This window comes from Rutilus rutilus, assembly GCF_951802725.1.
Source record: "Rutilus rutilus genome assembly, chromosome: 4".
Classification (NCBI taxonomy): domain Eukaryota; kingdom Metazoa; phylum Chordata; class Actinopteri; order Cypriniformes; family Leuciscidae; genus Rutilus; species Rutilus rutilus.
The window spans coordinates 5,973,607-5,996,136 of record NC_140212.1 but is presented as its reverse complement, the minus strand read 5'-3'; the positions used below and the strand labels follow the sequence as shown (position 1 = coordinate 5,996,136).

At 39.3% G+C, this 22,530-nt stretch overlaps 1 protein-coding gene across 1 annotated transcript; it reads right to left on the bottom strand.

Annotated features, from left to right (window-relative positions):
- Positions 1 to 222: 222 nt before the first annotated feature.
- slc41a2b (solute carrier family 41 member 2b) lies at positions 223 to 22,162 on the bottom strand. The gene is made up of 11 exons (XM_084406701.1): positions 22,059 to 22,162; positions 20,561 to 21,177; positions 20,114 to 20,221; positions 17,614 to 17,685; positions 17,156 to 17,300; positions 16,816 to 16,962; positions 13,725 to 13,872; positions 13,509 to 13,588; positions 8,249 to 8,380; positions 4,934 to 5,082; positions 223 to 1,428 (listed from the first exon to the last, which is right to left on the bottom strand). Exons 2-11 carry the CDS (start codon positions 21,056 to 21,058, stop codon positions 1,243 to 1,245), a joined length of 1,665 nt encoding a protein of 554 aa, XP_084262827.1. The 5' UTR covers positions 21,059 to 21,177; positions 22,059 to 22,162; the 3' UTR covers positions 223 to 1,242.
- Between the last annotated feature and the right edge of the window lie 368 nt (positions 22,163 to 22,530).

The following is a 22,530-nucleotide window of genomic DNA, read 5'->3' as shown; positions in this document are numbered from 1 at the left end:
TGCTTTATTGTTCTTAATCTCGCACAGCAAGCGAATACCTATTGTTTGAATGTACGTAAAGCTTTCTCATAAAAGCGCACAAGGTTTCTAAACCGATAAGGGGGGTTTCGCTGCATCCCTGCAGTTCGAAAGACATCAAATGCAGGTAATTACAGTCGACAGAATTAAATTAGGGCCCTCGGGGGACCTAAGGAGGACAAAAATAAACATCACACTGACAGATATTGGACGTAAACTTTTATTAAACCTTTATTAAACATTTTGAGTATCAAAAAAGCATGGCAGAAAGATACACTAAGGATGCTCCATTGGTGCCGGTAGAAACTCTCTTTTTCCCAATAGAAAAAAAATCGATGTTCATGGCACCTTCGTAACAATGTACAAAAAAAGTTCACATAGACACACAGAAATATAGACTTGTATAAGAATGTTTCTGTTGCACATTCACCCATTAGAGCTTTCAGTTGCATACATGAGCTTTAAACAGATTATTGTTGGAGACCAAAAAAGAAAGTCAAGATTTTCTTGAACGGGCAGCTGAAAGGCTATTCCCTTTTCTCAACGAATATATATATATATATATATATATATATATATATATATATATATATTAGTTCATTATTCTACGCTATTAAGCAATACTTTAACTTTCAAACTGCATTACAGAGGTTTATTCGAATTGACCTGTCACTGGTTGAGTAAAACTGTGCGGCTATACTTGTAATAAGGTTCGATTTGATTGGACATACAGGAGGAAGTCGTGGCAACAAGGTCGTGTCTCAAAGTCACTCAAAAGAGACAACAAAAAACATGAGTAAAGTAGTAAATAAAGAAGGACAAAGACAAAAAGGGCAAATAAATAAAGTACAATCACCAGGAGGACGATCTTATATATTTTGTTTTAGGGTTTGTATTTGGTCCTTCCACTGCTATAGTGCTGATAAGGGAAACTGACAGGGCAGGAGAGAGCATTTAAGATGCTTTTCGTAACCGTCCCACTTCAGATGCACAAGAAATCACCGTTTCTGAGATGAGGGAGGCATCACTGCATGTGCTGAATCTCTCAATGCATCTTATAAATCATCTGGCACTTTAAGAAGAGTAACAAAATAGTTTTAACCCGACAGAGAAATGCGAAGTTGCCACATGCCATTCGATCCGACAAGCAGCCATTCAAGGCAATAAGTGTGGACGGCAAGTATGATATAGTTTATTCTGTGGATCAAAGGTCAAAGAATGCCCTTAGTCACCCACATCACTGTCTTGGTCTCCGATGATAAACAGGAAGTGGAAGCTGAGAGCCAGGAAGGCCGTTCCCAACAAGTCGCCCAGCGCTGTCAGGTACGGGATGGAGAAACTGTCCGGATCTTTCCCGCTCTTCCAAATGGAGTGCACCATCCAGTCCGCAATGCAAAGCAACAAGAACACCTGGGAGGGAAAGAGAACGCACACAAGGCTGTGTTGAATATCTGCAAGTACAAGTACAAAACCACAGTCCCTTCCACGGTACCTTTGGATGAACTTTCCCACACACACGCACACAACAGGAAGCGCTAAATCAGAAAGAGAGGAAGGGAATGGTTCCAGAAGTAACGTAATGTTTTTGTGTTTATGGAGCTTCTTTGAAAGTCTCTCGTCTCGGAAATGAAACAAGATCCCATTCTTTTGAAAAGCGGCGTTCACATTTAAGACAAATGCCCGAAACGGCTTCAGATCACACATCATAGGGCTTTTCATCTAGCGCAGCTCATTAAACACCAGCAAACGAGGCCTGTGTTTGCCTTTGCTGAGCATCGCACACTATTAAAATGCTCTTTTGGATCAGTGCGGCCCTTTGAATGCCAGTTTGTTTGCTTAATGGAGAGGTAACATTTGAAATCTTCATCTTGCATTCAATTGGAAGCTAAAAAGATGGACCGCAGCAGTTCCTGAAGGCTCGCCGTGTTCCTGTGCATGCGAGAGTGAAAGACTTTCATTTAAACAAAATAAAAATGAGGCCTGCCCATTAATCAGGCTGACGGGTCGGTGTGAAACTCTATTTGCAGGTCTGACGCTCTGGTTAACCGGCTGGGCGGCGTTCATTTATATCAGTTATATTAAGGTCAGCGCGAGACGGTTAAAAAACTATTCGCTCTCTGCCGCAGATTTTAAACTTCAATTTGGGTAGCAGGAAATAAATGGCCATTTTAAAGGCTATTAATTGCGCCTGCCAGGCAAGATGAGTTTTGTGACATTATTTCGATAATTAACCTTGTGTGTTTTCGTGTGTGAGAATATCAGAACAACGACCTTTTCACAGGAGATTTCGACTCTCCTTATAAGGATTTTATCAATTAACGATTAAACTGTTAGGCAGGGGGCCTTCCTAGAGGCTGAGGAAAGTGATGGTTTGCTAGTGTACACAAGCTGTTGAGACCCGACAAGATTAGCCTTGTAGTTCCACCCTGCGCAAACACACAGACACACTTTTCCATCACTCAAAAGGACAGAGAAAGCAGTCAGAGATGTTGCATGGCATTCACACATGTTTCTCTCTTACACACACACACTTTTACTTAGCTATCTAAATTAAAATGTTCCAAATAAAACAACTGAAGTACAGTATATAAAGCTAATTATAATGACTACGGACTAACCCAAACCCTAAACCCTACTTTAAGGACATGCCCAAAAGAAGGTTGTGTCAGATTTAGCTAACTCACAAACCCACTGAAAAGCAAAGGTTAGCATAACGTCCTTTTCTTAGGCTCACAGTGGAGAAAAGGGTAAAAGTAAATGTAGCATGAACCAATACTATTTTGTTAGTAATATAACACATTACAGCTGTTGCTGGTTTTGAAAGCATGTCATTTTGTCATTAAACAACCAGACAGTGTCAACAAGACAGACGCTTGAAAACAATAACTACAGTACCAAAAATATATTTTGTGTATCGTTTGATTGGTACTTTATTTTAATACTAGTTACCCTCTTAGTCATCAAATTCTCATTCCCCTTGTAATGATGATGATGAAAAAAAGATTATTGACATGATATATATATATGTAAATGTTGCAAATATATGTTTGTACTGTGGATTATTTTCTCATCTAATTTTTTTTAGGTCTTCGTTGCTTCATTGTAAAAAAAAAAAACGTCCCTGGAGAGGCTGAACACCTTCTGCACATCGTCACCAAAAATACTTACCAGCTATGTACTACATTTAACCTTGGAATTTCTTCCTCTAAAGCAGACTGTTTTTTCTGGAGCTCTATAGATGCCTTGTATTTGAAGACCCATGAAGGTCAGAGGTCAGGGGGCCACTCTCAGGGCACCTGACATATGTTCAACAAGGCAAGCTATAGGCTGAACCTTTGTTTAAGAGATTTTGTTCTGAGAAGCATCATGTGGCAATTTAAGAGTTTTACATGGGATTTTTATGCCCATTTTGGTATAAAAAAAAACAAAAAAAAATAATTGATACGATGGTCTGTCTGAATACTCTATTCTGATTGGCTGGAAGGTTCCAAGTCAGTTTGATCACCGTTCTATATAAATGCATTGCTTTCATTGAAGCGCACACACGTCACTGTCACTCGCACACAGAGATCGGACACAGAAACTTGTTGTCAAAGATGCCCCACAATTTATATTAATAGATTAACTTTTCTAATGAATCACTACATTATATTATTCAGCAAGGAGGTTGTAAAGTCACTGTTTTTGAGCTTCACTGCTAGTAGAGAGACGCTGCACAGACACAGGTAATTCACACGTACATATCTATCTATCTATCTATCTATCTATCTATCTATCTCACTGATTTTCAAGCAGTGAAAATATATATATTGTATGTGTGCGTGTGTGTGTGTGTGTGTGTGTGTGTGTGTATATACACTATAGTAATTAATAATTCAGTTATAGGATAATACATTTTAATACACACACACACATTTATATATGTGTGTGTGCGTATTAAAATGTATTATCCTATAATTGAATTATTAATCCAATTAACTTAGTTGACTAAGTTCTAAATTAAATTTTTTGCAGTTATATAAATAGTATAGTACTTAAAATGAAAATTTTCAAAGCAAAAGTAAGAATTCAGTGATTAATGTGCACAAACAATTCAAAAGACACAAAATGACTGAGCTGCACAATAATGCAATTAATGGACCCACTCATTTTTCTGTCTCTGAATGCCCGTCTCTCTCTTTCTCCATCCTCAAGGATTCTTCAAATAGGTCTGAAGTCAAGCTTACTGGCTGCGGATCTCAAAGACGTGTGTGTTTAGGTTAGCAAGGGCGTTTCACGAACACTGTACACACATACAGACAAACTTCCTAAAAATACCACACATTCCACCACTCGCAACATGCCTCCGCATGCCAGCCGCTGAATGCACTTACTGAGGTTCTCCGCGGGTAATCTATCTTAATTGCGATCTAAACAATTTATGAAAACACCCTTTTGGAATAAACAAACTCTCACAGATACATACAACACCCACATACACACACAAACAACACCTGCTCACGATCCCTTATGTCATTGCCGTTTCATTTTCAGGGGAAATGGGGCGTCTAAAAGCTCAGGGGATTTTCTAAAAGGTTTGTAGGTTTATGATGGGAAAAAACGCCATGTTGTAACATTGCTACATGTGGGCGGCAAGCGGCACATTTATCACGATTAAGCTGAAGATGAAATAGATTCCCCAGACCGGTATCGTAAAATTGGTGTCTGGTTTTATGATTATAGGCTGACATTTTTGTCTGCTACAGGAAAGAGTGCTTACACCTGAACCTCAAATAGGTGTCAGATTTGATAAAAATATATAGTGATGACAGGTTATCTAAACAGCATATGAAGATGTCAGTGTCTTGACATCTGGTTAGAAGGCCTCATTAGGATTGATATTTTTGTCATAGTGTGACAACAACATCACACTCACCTGGAGAAGAGCAGCAGCCAAATACACAACCATGAAGACGGGCGTCAGGGAGGTGTGACCTCTCTCCATCAGATCAATTGTGTACAGGAAGATCAAATGGCCAGGGACAACCAGTAACAGCAGTACCTGTGCTGACCTGTGATTGGCCCCTGAAAAAACAAGAGAGAGAGAGAGAGAAAAAAAAAAGTTTAATTATTGAAAGCAATACATAAAATCTAATAATGATGATACTCTCTCTCTGTGTGTGTGTGTGTGTGTACACACACACACACACACACATATATATATATATACATATATATATATATATATATATATATATATATATATATATATATACACTCACCTAAAGGATTATTAGGAACACCATACTAATACTGTGTTTGACCCCCTTTCGCCTTCAGAACTGCCTTAATTCTACGTGGCATTGATTCAACAAGGTGCTGAAAGCATTCTTTAGAAATGTTGGCCCATTATAGCCGCTTTTCCACCGAAATTACCCGGAACAATTTGTCCCAGGAACTTTTTTCCCAGGAACCTTTTTTGCCCCAGACCGGTTGCTTTCTGCGTTTACACCGCGGTCTAAAGTACCGGGAAGGTAAACTGCGCGCAACTGCTCCTCCCAGTCTGCGACGGACAGTAATCAGCTGTGGCAGAAAAGAGACGAGCACTGATAAAGCGTGTTCAGAGCTCTTAATGCTAACGTTAGATATAAAATTGTATGTTATCAGCTATTGCGGACATTGGCCGTGAGATGGCTGTGACGAACGCGCAGAAAGTTTCCTCTTCCACAAATACCCAAATAATAAAGCCTGAAACTCGTCGCCAGTCCCCCAGTTTTTTTTATTAAATTCCATATTTGCAGACAGACAACTTTACTGCATGAAGCCACTTTTTAAAAGGGAGGTTAAAAATAAAGAAAATGCTGCGTGGAGTCATCCAACCAAAATGCGGCGTGAACACAACCAATCAGCTTGTGCAGCGCACAAGTCCCACCCCTGAAAGTTCCTGAACTTTGAAAAAGTACTACCTCATGAGCAGGGACTATCGGAGGGGGAAATATTTACCCGGAACTTCATTTAGACCCTGGTTCCTGCGGTGTAAACACATCGAGTACCAGCCCAAAGTTCCTAGTTCCTGGGGAAAGTTCCTGCGGTGGAAACGCGGCTATTGATAGGATAGCATCTTGCAGTTGATGGAGATTTGTGGGATGCACATCCAGGGCACGAAGCTCCCGTTCCACCACATCCCAAAGATGCTCTATTGGGTTGAGATCTGGTGACTGTGGGGGCCATTTTAGTACAGTGAACTCATTGTCATGTTCAAGAAACCAATTTGAAATGATTCGAGCTTTGTGACATGGTGCATTATCCTGCTGGAAGTAGTCATCAGAGGATGGGTACATGGTGGTCATAAAGGGATGGACATGGTCAGAAACAATGCTCAGGTAGGCCGTGGCATTTAAACGATGCCCAATTGGCACTAAGGGGCCTAAAGTGTGCCAAGAAAACATCCCCCACACCATTACACCACCACCACCAGCCTGCACAGTGGTAACAAGGCATGATGGATCCATGTTCTCATTCTGTTTACGCCAAATTCTGACTCTACCATCTGAATGTCTCAACAGAAATCGAGACTCATCAGACCAGGCAACATTTTTCCAGTCTTCAACTGTCCAATTTTGGTGAGCTCGTGCAAATTGTAGCCTCTTTTTCCTATTTGTAGTGGAGATGAGTGGTACCCGGTGGGGTCTTCTGCTGTTGTAGCCCATCCGCGTCAAGGTTGTGCGTGTTGTGGCTTCACAAATGCTTTGCTGCATACCTCGGTTGTAACGAGTGGTTATTTCAGTCAAAGTTGCTCTTCTATCAGCTTGAATCAGTCGGCCCATTCTCCTCTGACCTCTAGCATCAACAAGGCATTATCGCCCACAGGACTGCCGCATACTGGATGTTTTTCCCTTTTCACACCATTCTTTGTAAACCCTAGAAATGGTTGTGCGTGAAAATCCCAGTAACTGAGCAGATTGTGAAATACTCAGACCGGCCCGTCTGGCACCAACAACCATGCCACGCTCAAAATTGCTTAAATCACCTTTCTTTCCCATTCTGACATTCAGTTTGGAGTTCAGGAGATTGTCTTGACCAGGACCACACCCCTAAATGCATTGAAGCAACTGCCATGTGATTGGTTGATTAGATAATTGCATTAATGAGAAATTGAACAGGTGTTCCTAATAATCCTTTAGGTGAGTGGTAAATACTTATATGGTAATACTTTACAATAAGGTTTCATTAGTTAACATGAATTAACTACTTTAGTTATGAACTAAGTATGCACAATACTTCTACAGCATTTACTAATCTTAGTTCATGTTTATTTCAACATTTACTAATACATTATTCAAATCAAAAGTTATGTTTCTTAACATTAGTTAATGCACTGTGAACAATGAACTAACATTAACAAAGATGAATAAATACTGTAACAAATGTATTGCTCATTGTTAGGGCATGTTAGTTAATGCATTAACTAATGTTAATGAAAATGTCCACTTCATCCAGTACAAAGACATCTGCTTAAAACACCACAGAATACAAACAACCCTCCACGTGCGATCAGTGCACGTGTGTAGGTGTTCGTACATTGTTTAGAAGTCTATATGCATACAGTAAACATCTCATTCACAAACACTACACTTCTCACACCCCATTAGCATCCCTCTGAACCCCCGCAGTATGGCGTCCCTGTGCGTTCAGAGTCCTTGAAGGAGGAAGATTTATGCCCATCTTTCCAGATGGCACTGCTAAGCTTGCAGTGGGCACCGTGCCCCTCATGTGCTCGGGCATCTGGACTCTGTCCCCAGAGTCCTCTTGTTTCTCTAAGAAAAAGCCCTGCATCAAAGCTCCGGCATCAACACGCTACCTCTGGTGTTTATAGGAAGCGTTCTCAGCTTTTCTACGAGATGGATCGTTATACACAAACCACCATTACACACACTCCATTACAGCTCATGTATACACACACTTGCAAGCACTTTCAAGTGATGTTGCTCTAAACACTGGTTACTTGTTCTTGCTCTCTTTAATACAGGCTATGAAAACCCAAAACTGCCCTCAAATGTGTGTTTAAGTCCCTCTCTTTAAATTTATAGGCATTAAAGGATGTTCGGAGGATTTCAAATAGCACGAAAGCAGAGGTGTTCAGTTTAGAGCCATGTCATGCCTTGATCCTATTCCTTCATTATTTCTTATGTAATTGATCTACTTTGTTTTCTTATGTATTGTGACACACTGGGGAAGTGTTCGGGGTCACCTGAGCCACAGAAGGTTCGGCAGGGGAGGTAGCAACCCTTGGCCTCTTCAGGAACCTCTCCAGGGGTGCTGTGAATGTGCAGGTAGGTGGATATCCGACTGGACTGGATAGCCACCAGGTTTCCCCCGATACCTACAATATAATAATACTCACATCAGACAAATATATACTGAAGGTACAGGGCTGAAAACTGAATCAAAAACAAGGAGGAAAAAGCAGCAAGCCTGTTTCCAGCAGTTAAAGTAAATCCGTGAGTAAAGGTCGGTTCACACCAAGAACGTTCCATAAAGATAACTATATTAGCAAGTGCTTGGAAGCACTTCGACTTCGGCACAGTAATATCTTCACTAGAGGGAGCGGGGGCCGGTGAGAGGATTTTTCACGAGTGAAGATATTACTGCGCCGAAGTCGAAGTGCTTCCAATCACTTGCTATGGTATTCCGCCATACAATATAGTTATCCATTTTACACGCTTAGAAAAGCGCAATGTTTTGTTTTGTGTGTAACTGTATTTAAATAGGGAAACCGTGGAGGTGTTTGGTAGCTTCTCTGCTTGGCACATATTGAATGAACTGGGCTAACAAAGTTTCGCCGCAAGACAGAGCGATTTAGTGCACGCACTGAGACGAGAGAGGTATGTATCAACTCGTCTTAGTTAAGGGAATAACATAGTTTAATATGAAAAAACGGTGGAGTATCCCTTTAAAGTTATCATCCTTGGTGTGAACCAAAAATCTTCTTAACTCTCACGTCAGTGAAGCTTCTGCAGTGAAAACATTTTTTAATCCATGAATACAGGCTTAATTTTTTCACTGTCAGACTGGCAGCCATGAGTCACCAGTACTAACTCTGCTTTTGTCCCCCGCCTCTTTATCTCTCTCTTTCTTTCTCTCACAATACGCACAGCCTTTCCTCTCCCTCTCTCCCTCTCTCTCTCTCTCTCTCTCTCTCTCTCTCTCTCTCTCTCTCTCTCTCTCTCTCTCTCTCTCTCTCTCTCTCTCTCTCTCTCTCTCTCTCTCTCCCTCTCGAGTAAAGTAGAGTGGTGTCCAGAGCTGCAGTAATGATATGTCACGCCCAGCAGTTCTGGGAGAAGACAAGTGAGTGAAAGAGAGTGAGTGAGTGAGAGAAAGACAGAGTAATTGCAAGAGGACAGTCAATACTAATTGAAATCATTTAAAATATTATGCTTTCAGTTCACAGCCAAACAGGAAATCAGTGATCTGAATTACAATAAAACACAGCAAATCTATTTCTCACATACGATAGTGCATTCATGCCCATAATGACATTAATATTTCCCATCGTTAAAGACCAGACCTAAATGAGAACGATCATCTTTTAACACAGGCACAATTAGCCCCAACAAGTACTTGTTTGTGTTTAATGCAGAGGGTACCATTATGCCACACTGTGCTGGAGAGATGCCATCTGTATGGATGATAGTGTGGGAAAGTGTTTGTGGCTCAGATTAGCTGGACAGGTCTACAATTTCGTCATTTTCTCACAAACAAGCAACGACATGACATTTTGGATATGGGCTGGGGGCATGAGAAAAGAGTGTATGGGAATTTTTTTCAACCTTTCCAAGAGCATCGAGGTCCAATTAATCCGATGCTTTTTTTTTTAGCTTTGTCTGCCAAAAGGAAATGGAGATGATATGCAACCTCTTTTCTGTCCAAGCAGTGGGATTAACATATATGGACACTTTAATCTGGGTCATAGAGCTGATGAGACTTTGGCTGGGTGTGCAGCAGGGCTTGAGTATGGGTCCAATTGGATTTCAGTATGTACAGTGTATGACATAACAGGCTGGGATATTCAAAACTACATATATATATATTTTTTTTATATATAAAATTATTGTTTACTGTATAATTATTAGGCTGGCTGCAGGTTCATTTGATCCTGATCAGACACAATTGTTGGAGGGAATTTTCATCCTTGCATTCAAAAACAGAAGGTGTTTTTTTTTTTTTTTTAATGGACTACTTGTAACTTAACACGTAGCCTTAAATGTGCAACTCTCTTTTTTGCAGAGTCTTGCAGTGAGAGTCTCCAAGTACAGCATAAGATGCAACTTAACAGCCAAAAAAGTCTGTCTGAATGTATAGGTCTATAGCTGTTGTAGTATTAATTTGGATGAATTTAAACGTACAGTATGTAATGTTTTCGCCGCTAGGGGTCGCTAACCTCTTTACAATAACAAAAGCGTAGTTTGATGACGCAACATTTGCTAAGAATTATGGATCTTGTCGTCAACGTCAAGCCGACCGATCTAATAATGTTTATGGATGAGTAAATACATCGATGTTTTTATCATGACTGTGATATGAAGCAGTTCGGGATTGCTAAGAGACAGCTATCAGCTCCACACGCGACGCGAGTCCCGCGGATATAAAAGGAATATGGACATTTCATTCTACCGAACTACACGCAAGTGCAGAATTACTACTCACAGGTCAGTTTATTAGACAAATTAAACTTGTGAGGTAACGCAGCGCTGTTTCACTTGGTCTAACATTACACTAGCACACTAAACTGCATTTGAATGTGTTGAAATGTATGTGTTAGTTTGTCTGTATGAGACTAGCAGTAAGCTAGATCAACATTAGAATAACATACAGATCATATTCTAACATTTTATCATTGTTGAACTATATAACATTGATTAGTTTTATGTAAATGTGCTCACCTGTTTAATAAAGTACATGTAGGAGCGGTCGAAGTCTCGGACGTGGAGCTCTCGTTTATATACTGTCTATGGGAGCTCTCGGCATCTCGAAAACACCGCGCTGATATTGATTCTCGTTTTAGTTCTCCTTTTTTATCCAAAGTCTGCTTGCCATGGTCCATAATGTTTGAACGAAACAACAACAGCGTGCAGATAGACATTGCGAACTACACAGTTGTCCACGTCTGTCGCTTTGGTAACTATCAAAGGGCTCTGGTTCATAGCTCTGGTTGCTATGGCAGTACGAGCGGAAACCAGGGACAACGCGGATATGACGCCATTGGCGGCGACAAAACGGAAATAAAGAAACGGGACGTGTCTTCGAATTAAATTACAAATTTCTCCTGGTTTGAAAGTTGTTGGAAACAGTCGGGATAATGTAAGTACACAACTAAAAAAAATATATAACATAGATATAGTGATTTTTGCTATTTTTAAAGCAAAAAAAGTTACATATTGTGCCTTTAAAGATGCAACTTTTCAGAGAGAGTTTTATCATACGTGATTTACTGCTAAAGCACGGCACACTAATTAAATCAAGGCAACTAAAAACATAAAAAGTAAAAAAAAAACATCTAGATAAACCACACTAATTGGTGTGTCGGGCAACCAATGGACCACTGTGACCCATCCCTAGTACTGTGGGCGATAAGAGAGGTCTGAGGTTCTATTTATGTCAAACAGAAACTATTTCTCTGTACCTAAGTGGCACGTGTGTGTGTGTGTGGTGTGCGTGTGTTTGTGGTGTGTGTGTTGTAATCATTTAAATTACCTTCCCTGACTCGTTTCCTGCTTGGACAGACAAACTATAGAAGCCTCTGTTACTCATCCTATCGCTCTCTTTTCCTTTCTGTTCCCCTTCTTTTGAGTTTCTCGCTAACTCTGTTCTTAGAATCAAAAATAAAAACCTTGATTTTGATATTCTGATTTATGGTTAGATTTTGATATAACTTTAGATATTCTGACAGAAACAGACTTCTTTCACACACACACACACACATTCTTCACACATGCAGAGATTCAAACAGCTGTCTGGTGGTCTGGGCGGGAGAGCAGAGACAGACTGCAGACAGCGTAAATGTCTCTCATTAGCGTGCCTTAATTAAAAAACGTATGGCGTAACTTTGTGGAGGTGCCATGGTCCTGGCTTCCTTTTCTGTTACCACAAGAAATTCAACTGCCACAATTAACGACTTCACCCCACGACTCAATCACATCCAACTCTATTTTAGCTAAATTCCATCATTTGGCTTTTTCTCAATATGGAAACGTTTATTAACAATCACAAAAAAGTGCCTAATCTGCCTCGAGGATACTTGCGTGACTTTAAATGAGGGCGATTATTACAGAGACGTTTCTTTTAGGTAATAACAGTCTGAGAAGGGACTGAAATAAAGGGACTGTAAGGAGCACCAATGTGTGCCATGGACATGAGGGCGTAGGTCTACAAATTAAGAAATTAAAAGCTTAAACCTTCCAAGACACAAATAAGACATTTAAAATTCAGATATTGATGTTGTTATTATACAAAATATCGACCAAGAGTGTCAAGAATAATCCAGCAGCAAATTTGTATGTATTTTCAGTAGAGATGCACAGATTGACTGGCATATTTTACGCATGATCGGCGGCACAGACCGGTAACCGGCCGGTCAGTCTCACGTCTTTCCCATTCCAAGCCGGACCGTTTTGTTGCCAGCGGCACAGGCAATAACGTCAGCTGCGCATCCTCGGTCTCTTATCTCCGACTGCGAAGTGACACACACCCGCCTCCTCTCACTCGCACGTCTCTTTCACTCCGGGTTAAATAGTGCTTGTATTGCACATAATTTTACTTATTACGCAGGTTTCGTGCTCACACCAAAAGCGCACAAGCCGCCTCTCAGTCTCAAGCAGCTTGTGAGTCGCAAGAACCAAAATGAGTGGCTTACTGCGCTTAAACGGTCAAATACACACAAAATGATGTCAAAATGCAAGTATTCAGTTAAACAGACAGTTTTGGAATCCAATTAGTTGAAAAAGATAACAAGTGTGTAACAGTATATTGGATCCGTGCATTAGCTCTTAAAGTGACAGCAGCCTAATAAACCTGCTGCTGTCTGTCATGTTAATAAACGAACAAAAGACAAAGAAAATCACTCTCTGCTTTACAAATGAAGACTATCCAGTGTTATTTTACATTTGATTAATTTCTGTATTAGGCTATTTCTTACCTGAATATACTGTATAACCACCTGAGAAACTTAAAGCCGTGTTTATTTCATATCTCTCTTTATTTTATTGCATTTATTTGTTCTGTTGTTTGAAATTTGTTTATTTGTTCTTAATTTATTACTGTCGTTTTACTTGTTTCTTTATGAAAATAAAATTTTGCATTGAAGAAAATATTTTTGTTTGTATATGCTGTCGATTACAGTCTCTTGAAAGAAAATCGGAATCGGCAAAGAAAACTGCAATCGGTGCATGTGTAATTTTCAGAAGACAAAAAGTACAAGCTTTATGGAATATTTTTGTATAAATAAATCTCACCATTGATAACAGGCGTGTAAACCACAATCCCAGCCAGGTTGGGATCAGACACAGTTTTGTCCAGAATGAGTCCTCCAATGCTGAAATTGGGAAAATTTTGATCATGTTCGAGCACCAAAGGAAGGCCACATGCTTTTTCAGTGTGTGTGTGTGTGTGTGTGTGTGTGTGAATCCATGGCCAGGTGTGTGAGGTGTGCGTATGTGTGTGTATCACACCTGCTGATGAACATGGCAGTGATCACGGGCTCCCAGCCTGAGTACAGCAGCTGACGGCTGGCAGGGTGTTTGGAGGAGATGACCATCCACAGTGGAGTCAGACACATGAAGAAGGCACACACCAGAGATGACACATATGGGTGAGAGTCTGAAAAAACAGACAGAGAGGAACACCACGGTGAATACAGGTAGTCTTTGGTCATTTTGACCAGGGTTAGTTCAAGGTTACTTCTGTCCCTCCATCGACAGCTACGCAAGTTGCAACTACCACTTTGATGCTTCAGAAAGTTCATAAAGAGATCATAAAACTAATCCATATGAATTGAGCGGTTTAGATCAGAAAATTAAACCACTCAACTCATATCATGGATTAGTTTTATGATCTCTTTGTGAACTTTTTGAAGTGTCAAATTTTATAATTCAATAAATATTCTAAGCTGGCATTTTGAGACACTCCCGCTGCTTTCATCCTCTCTGGTATGCTGTCAACAGTCTTCTTTTTATACACTACAGTTTTTTTCTTTTTTTGAAAGAAATGAATACATTTATTTAGAAAGGACACACCAAATTGAACAAGTTACAAAAAAAATGTTATATGTTACAAAATATTTCTATTTCAAATAAATGCTGTTCTTTTGATGTTTCTAATGAAAGAAAAAGATGCATCACGGTTTTGACAAAAATATTAAGCAGCACAACTGTTTTCAACATTGATATTTACTTTACATTTTAAAAATATGTCACAATATTACTGTTTTTGCTCTCATTTTTATCAAATAAAAGCAGTTTTGGCATAAGAGGCTTCTTTCAAAAACATTTTTTTTAAATGTAATGGTAGTGTATTTAAGTTAAAAGTTACAAACTTTTTGAACTTATCCACCCCAAAAACTTAACAGGAGTGTTGCCCTGCTCTCAGACCACACTAAAACCCATTTCTCAAAACCTACGAAGGGGTTGACAGCTGTAACGGCAGATTGACAGAAAGAAAATAACCATGACCAACATCTTGTGGATGACAGACATTATGTTGTCGGCTGTGGTTCTGTTCAAATGTCACACAATAATCAAGCTCACATAATTCAGTTATGACTTCTATGTGCGGTTAGTAAATATTTCGAATATTAATTTAAAATTATTCACAATGATTTTACTGACAAAGTAGCAAAAAAAAAAAAATCCCAATAAGTTTCCCAAAGATCATGCCAATACATTCAGGGTTATTTTAGTTTCGTGAGCGACTCACATTTTTATAGTCTCTAAAAAAGTTTGTTCCATTTCTACGCAGCACAGTTATTACAAAGCGGTTCAAAATTCACAATTGACGATCTGATTCGCGATTTATTTTGCGCCACCACTCATTCAAAATCATACGCGGTGCCCCGATCCGAGACTGCCAACCATACTCTGCTGCTGTGTGAACGTAGCCGTACAACTGACTGGCTCTAATTGGATTTAACCAGATTGAGGAAGAAAAATATGATCTTCTTAAAAGCCGAATTTAATCTTTTAAAGCAGACAAGAGAAGCCAAAAAAGGTTTCACTCCTTGCTAAATACTCTTCAGCACACACTAAACAGCCTAAATCTTTAAATCCCAAACATAGAGGCAACATCTGTGACTATATTTAGTGTGGTATGGGCATGACAGGGCAGCGGTGTGCGCTAATGATGGCAGAAGCCTCTCTTCTCGGCTGGCTGGCACGGCTGATATGGTTTTGGCATGGCATGGTGGTGCCGTTTGCCTTGCCTTCACCTCACTTCACCTCTCTCAGAAAAGGAAAGACTAAAAGTGGAGTGCGGCACTCAGTCTGGGGCTTATCACACAGAGTCATCAGAGAGCAAAGCCCCATTAAACCCAGCATAAACAATCCAGAACACTGCTCGGGACGGCCCGTGTGTGACTTTCACACTTTCAGAGATAGTGTTTATGTGCGTGAGAGAGACACTGTGCAGGTTTGGCGATGCTTGCAAGGGAAGCATGTTGAAAACCAAATTTAAAGTGGTCCTCAATATTTGACAGGATCAAAAAATGTCTGATATTTGATCTTTTCATTAGACTTTGCAGTGTAAATGAGATTTGACAAGAAAGGTAATTTCTTTATTTGTTTGTTTAAATTCATACAACTTTTCTAATTATTCTACTATTCTAATAGTAATATTTGATAATATATAAATATTTTCATAATTTTAAAATATACAAATGTATATATATACAAAGAATAATTGATTATGTATGTATTTTTATTATATACATACGTACGTATATTAATACCAAACCAATAATTAAGAATTAAGAAATTAATTTCTGTGTTACTGAAAACTAATGTTTCAGTATGGTGCCCAAACTCATGGGCAGCGCTCGACTGAGTATCATTTCAAGAAAGGCGCTTGACAGAGAGACTGTGCATGTCTGTCTGGAAGAGAGAGACATAGTCAGCCCTGTGTGTGTGTGTTTCATGAGAATGTGGATACGTAGACACAGAGAGGTCATGCACTACGTCACAACACTCTCATTGTCCTGAGCCAGACTCGTTAGCAGAGTGACCCTTCCCATAAAACATATCAACCCCACGGTCCCATAAAACATAATATACATCCCTCACCTGACACCTGCTATAGAGTGTGAGAGTGTGAAACGTGCTGCTACGTTAAAAGATATATTACTAGTCACACTCTAATACGACAGATAAAGTCTGAAATATGATCAATTATTTCACATTATTCTTTAGGCACTGTGTTATGACAAATGTATCTAGAGTTAAGGCTGGAGTCTGAAGTGAGGGATTTGTGCGCCCTCTTGTGGCAGAAAACTGAAAGCATGGCTGATTTGCTGGAGAGAAACAACTAAATCTGACCTAGTCTTTCTGGCTCTGTTACAATTCCTAGTGAGCCACCTCACTGTATGCTGGCTACCTTCTAATGCAGCATCCTAACCAAAAATGGAACTGAAAGTGACCCTTCAGGTTGTCAAACTTACTTTTTAGATGCATGTTTTTAATTCAAGTGAGCCTATGATGCCCAAAAATGCTATCGTGGTAGGCAGCTCACTAGGGTTTGGAACAGAGCCCTTATTTTCACACACATCTTTCTCACCTAGGCAGTTGTAAAGGCCCTGGCTGATCCCTGCCAGGATGGCCAGCGTGATGAGGTCACCGAAGCTGGCGGCGATGGGCGTGGCTACATTATCAGGGTTGATGCCGGTCTTCTTAGAGCCCACAATTACACCCACCATTATTATACCTGAGAGAGGGCACAAAAAGACATCGGTCACCTTACCCACTTGGAACTGGAGATTCGTAATGTGAAATGTGGCCAATAACAAAGAAGATTAATGTCGGATTAAGATAAAACAACGAGGACATTATTTGTTGTGAAAAGAACGGCTTTAAGTAGCTACATATAAGAGTATTAGAGGTTAATCTGAAGTATGTACCCTGCAGCATAGATGCTATGAAGGCTGTAGCGACACTACTGGAACACAGCAAAACAGCGTGACCGATCTGGAACTTTCCCTCAGGAATCCAACCCAGTACAACAGCTGCTACTGCTGCCAGGAACCCGATTACGGTGGCCTGCACCTGAGAATGAGACAGAGACGCTGAGATAAAAAAAAAAGGTATATTGTACTATCTATGTAAACGTCTATAAGTGTGTGTATGTATGCATGTATGTATATTTTATATATACACACACACACACTTACATAGACGTTTATATAGATAGTACTTCACTATGTCTTTGTTAGGGTCTGTGTAAATCTAGAAACCCATTATCCCGATAAGATCTCGGTTCCTTTTTCAGGTAAAAACTTGGTTACTGATGCTAAATTAATTTGCATTTGCTTGTTTTAAAGCCAGTGTTGTATATGTAAGCCCGTCAGAAAGCTCTTACCTGTTTCAGTGCCAAATTCCCAATAATGAGATTCCACTTCTCTATGGGCGAGTCCATTTTCCCCACATTTACCTAAGGACGACAAAATTCATGAACGTTATTTTTCCTTTCACCCCTCTCATCCTCATTGCATTTAGTCACCCTAACTGTGCTCACTACAATTGCGACTTTTCTTGCACTCCCTAAAGTAAAAAGTAAAGGTACATTTTTTTTAAAGTTTACAAATAAATGGTACATATTTGAAACACGTTCACCCCAAAATCAGAAGGAGAAAAAAAAGCCTCATTTAGGACCATTAAGACTTTTTGCATTGTGACCATTTTTACATTAGTGAAAAAAAAAGAATGATATATTATCTAAATTGTAACATATTTATATATCATGATAATATTAGTGTATATAATCATATATCATGATTAATTCATATTAATAAAAAAGGCTGATTTGAAGATGACACCTCAACTTCTTATTTAATTGTTATAAATAAATCAAAAACATAATAAAACACCATTGGAATGCAGCAAATCTTAATGGCCCTAAAAAGAGGATTCGTCTAAAATATTATGTCTTCTTTCAATCTTTTGACTTTGGTGTAAAATATGTTGTGAATGTGAACCAAGAAAATGTTTGAGGAAAAAAATGATAGTATGAGACCAAACTCCTTCTGAGTGGTGGATTTTGGCATTGGATATTTTACATTGAAAAGAAAACCACCATCTGAGGAAAAGATAATAATATTTTGGGTTTGGAATGGATTTCTGCCTGCAATGTAACAAGATGGCCGACTCCACACCCAATGAGCCAGTGTGTGCGCAAGTGTGTGCCAAAGAAAATAAAGGAAACAAATGTAAATGTGAAAGAGCAGCGTGTAGGAGAGAGCCGTCTGAGGGCAATAGACTCTTTTTTTTTTTCCCAGCTGCATGAGGGTGAACAGAAGGCCTGTACTTTAGCCCCGCTCCTCCGCTCGGTCCACACCACCAGGGTTTGTTTGTTCTTTCACCTCGAGGGGGGACGACAGATTTGCCATGAGAACACTAGATGTTATACGGCATGAGCTGAAACCCCTCTGAGCTCGAGAGTCCCAGACTGAGGGGAGAAAAAAAACAGTAGCTTCCAAAAAATAAATAAAACCACTCTGTCAGCAGATAGCAGCTGAGACTCCAGCATTTAGGAGAAAAGAGCAGGAGAAAAGAGCAGGAGAGAAGAGCATTTGCTTGTTTTGGAGAGAAGAGCAGGCGAGAATCGGTTGATGAATTAGCTTATGTAAGCTACACACACACACACAGTACATACACACAGTACATACATATAGATATAGATAGATAGATAGATAGATATACCTGAGTCTAAGGAAAAGTACAGACAATGTTCAAGTCAACTCGAAATGGCACTTTTAACTTCTGTAGTGCGAACAAAGTAATCACTACCAGCGACAGATGATGCTGATCATGACAAAAATGTCATTGAAAGTGACAAAAATGCCCCCAAAACTCAGCATGTTGAAGCAAAAATGGTGCTGTAATGAATTAAAAAAATTATATTCTATAATCATATTTTTAACTTACTTTTTAATTAATTAATTAATTAATTAATTAATGTTGTTTTAGTGTCATTGAGATACTATTATAGATTTTATTAATATTTGTATATTTTATTTTCATTAAAATTTTAGTAAAAGTTTTAGTAATTGTGTTGTTGTTGTTTTTTGCTATTTTTTGTATATAGATTTTATTAATTTGTATTTCAGTTTTTGTTTTAGTTATTTTAATAAATCAAGATAAACTAAATGAAAATGAGAAATGTTGTCTTGACTTCATACAAGAAAATATATTTTATTTTATTTTACAGTTAACATTTATTGTATTTCAAGCAACAAAAAAAGTTGGTTTTAGTTTTAGTTAACTATATAATAAACCTGATATACATAGATATATATATATATATTTGTGCTGTCAAATCGATTAATCGTGATTAATCACATCTAACAAAAGTGTGTGTGTGTGTGTGTGTGTATATATATATATATATATATATATATATATACACATACACACACATCACGATTAATCGATTTGACAGCACTAATATATTTTATATATATATATATATATATTATATTATATTTACAAACTTTTATGTTAGATGCAATATATATAATTATATTATATATAAATATGATATATAATATAATATATAATTAATATATGTGTGTTTTTCTAACTCAGACATATGGGGGTTGGAAATACCTGTGGAGTAATTACCACAATAACAGGCTAGCTAGTCGCTCTATCACAGGTCTGTGGTTTTTACCACCAGCCCTAGTCTGTGGAGACGGGCACAGGCATGAATTGTCAGGTCCTGACAGGTGAGAGCATGCCCAAAATGAGCCCAGATCTCATCACAAACCACATCAGCGTCAAATCAGAAATTACAGGCACACCTGAACTACAGCAAGATGCAATGACTTGTTGTTGGTTTGTTAGTTAGTTTGGATACTAACCGCTGTGGACAGTCTGGAAGCGAGGGTCATCTCCAGGTTTCCTTTCAAACCCAAAAGAGCCGGAACCAGGATGAAAATCTCTGTAATGTTCTTAAACGCTTCCCAATGCTGAGGAAAGAAAGAGAGGATAGACTATAGCAGTGGTTCTCAACGAGGGGGCCTTAGCAAACTTCCAAAAATGATTTATAGTTATATTAACATAAACCTAATTAACTAAACCAGAGGTACATATCAGGCCTTCAGATATTGCCTTGAACAATGAGGGACCTTTGAGCCAAAATGGTTCATAGTTTTTTCTTTGTAGTTGTTGTTCAAAAAAGTGATTTTCAACCACAATGACTTTCATTACATGGACAAAAACAGTTGAAACATACTCAAAATATATTCTTTTGCTACAGAAAGTCATACAGGTGAGTAAACGCTCCCTTTAAGGTTTCAGAGTCTCACCTGTACTATATCCAGTACCACTCCGGCTGACACCGTCCCGAACCCAGCTAGAAGGAAGGGAACTAGAATCTGCAGTGCCATGGCCAGGGGCGACTCTTTGGGCATGTTTCTGGTTGCCAGCTGCTGCCCTTCCTCCTCGCTCTCCTCTTCCTCGTCGGCCTCTTCTCCCGAAAGCCTGCCCTCTGGCAGTATGGGCTCCGTCTCCGCATAGCGCCCGTCTCCGGCGTCAGACAGGCTGATGGATGTTCTGCTGCTGCGGTCCGAGTGGCGGCGGGGCTCGCGGTGGAACCCGTTTTTGAGGGACTCTGGCTTGGGCGTGCTGAGGTCCACCATGGCCAGCCGTTCCTCCTGTAAAGCGGTGTAACCGGCAGGTACCATGGTCTGAAGCAAGGAGGGTATGGGTCTAAAAGAGATGGAGCTCCAGGGTCCTCCAGCCTGTACTGCCAGACTAGGGCCCAGGGAACTGAGCACACCACCTCCTATGGTTCGGAGGCTCATTCTGCAGACGGGAGCTGACTTGGCTCATGGCCCTCTGAACTTTGAGAGCAGTCGATCAGCAGAACCAGCAGGTGGCATCCATAACAGCTACGAAGAAGCCCTGATAGTGTCGCAGTGACCTGATGAAGAAAAGTACAGAGGGAAAATCAATCCATCAACAACAAAAGTGTACTTGCACTGTCACACACATTCAAGGTCACATTATTATTATTATGTGCTTTTAGTCTGGAAGCAGCTGTTATTTGATCTATGCTGAATTGGCAGTCACAATGTTTAGCACACAGGCTGAACCTCATTTACTTCAACAACAATTACTAAGTACACCATACTTGGAAGTTGGAACCAACTTTTAAACCACTTTAGTATTAATTTTACATGTGTATTGGGGGGAAAAAACTGTACAGGAGTCTGGTTATTGTATGACATTCTTATTAGAGTCAAGGAATTTGACATAAAAAAAGTACTTAATAAAACATATGTAAGAAGATGCAATAGTTATAACATAACCAAAGCAATAAACAACGCATATTGCACATGAAATGTTTGTAAACAAAGTCACTTAAACAATGCTTGTTCTCAGAACTTCGAAAGGTTTAAGGAAATAAACAAATGCATAACTGTAATGTCGTTCTCAGTAAGTAACTACGTATATATAATTGATTTATATTATTGGATATTTATATATGTGATGCAGTGGCAGGGAGCGGACAAGCTGCATTTCCTCTTAGAGGAACTAAGAATATATGCTGAATTCGAGAAGTGTATATGGTTTACGGTTATCAAAAAATACTCAATTGTATGTCTAAACCTTTATGTATGTGAATTGTGCATTGGAATCATCCCAAAACATCTTAAATATTGTCCAGCTGCCTAATGGTAAACATTCATAATTAATCATTTAAACTCCGAAGCCTGTCAAATTAAACCCGAGCTTTACTTAATGTGTGGTAGATGTTTTAATCTCTCTAGAGGTTGAAAAGATCATAATGAATCTATTTACCGTAATATTTGCAGCTCCGCCGAGGTCAGTTTTAGCTTCTTCCCTGATCGCAGGACTGGAGCTCAGCCTCACTGTGACAGCGGCGCGTCATCACTGCCGTCCCGTGCACTGCGACAGACGCAGGAGAGAGCGCGCATTTCAAAATAAAAGCACAGGGGCCCGTGCAACAAATTGGTATTTCTTCAACTATGGGCTTAAAACCCATGTCTACTTTCTACAATTGTTTTTGTTACATTAACGTTACATTAACACTATCTTAGACGCTTTTTTTCTTTTTCTTTTTGCCATGTATCGCATTCGCAGACAGAAGGGAAATGTTGTCAAACAAGCATGACAGCTTGAATTCCTGTGAAGGAATCCAGATTGTATAGATTGAACCTGTGTGTGTGTGTGTGTGTGTGTGTGTGTGTGTGTGTATATATATAGAGAGATATAGATATAGATATATATATATATAGAAAACATCCTAGCA

Bases quoted from the DNA above. Each gene is read 5' to 3' on its own strand.
- slc41a2b (XM_084406701.1), bottom strand. From the start codon at position 21,058: ATGAGCCTCCGAACCATAGGAGGTGGTGTGCTCAGTTCCCTGGGCCCT. The intron at 13,589-13,724 runs GTGTGATACACA...TCCCAATTTCAG, and splicing joins ACTGCCATGTTCATCAGCAG to CATTGGAGGACTCATTCTGG. The intron at 8,381-13,508 runs GTGAGATTTATT...ATTATATTGTAG, and splicing joins TTACACGCCTGTTATCAATG to GTATCGGGGGAAACCTGGTG.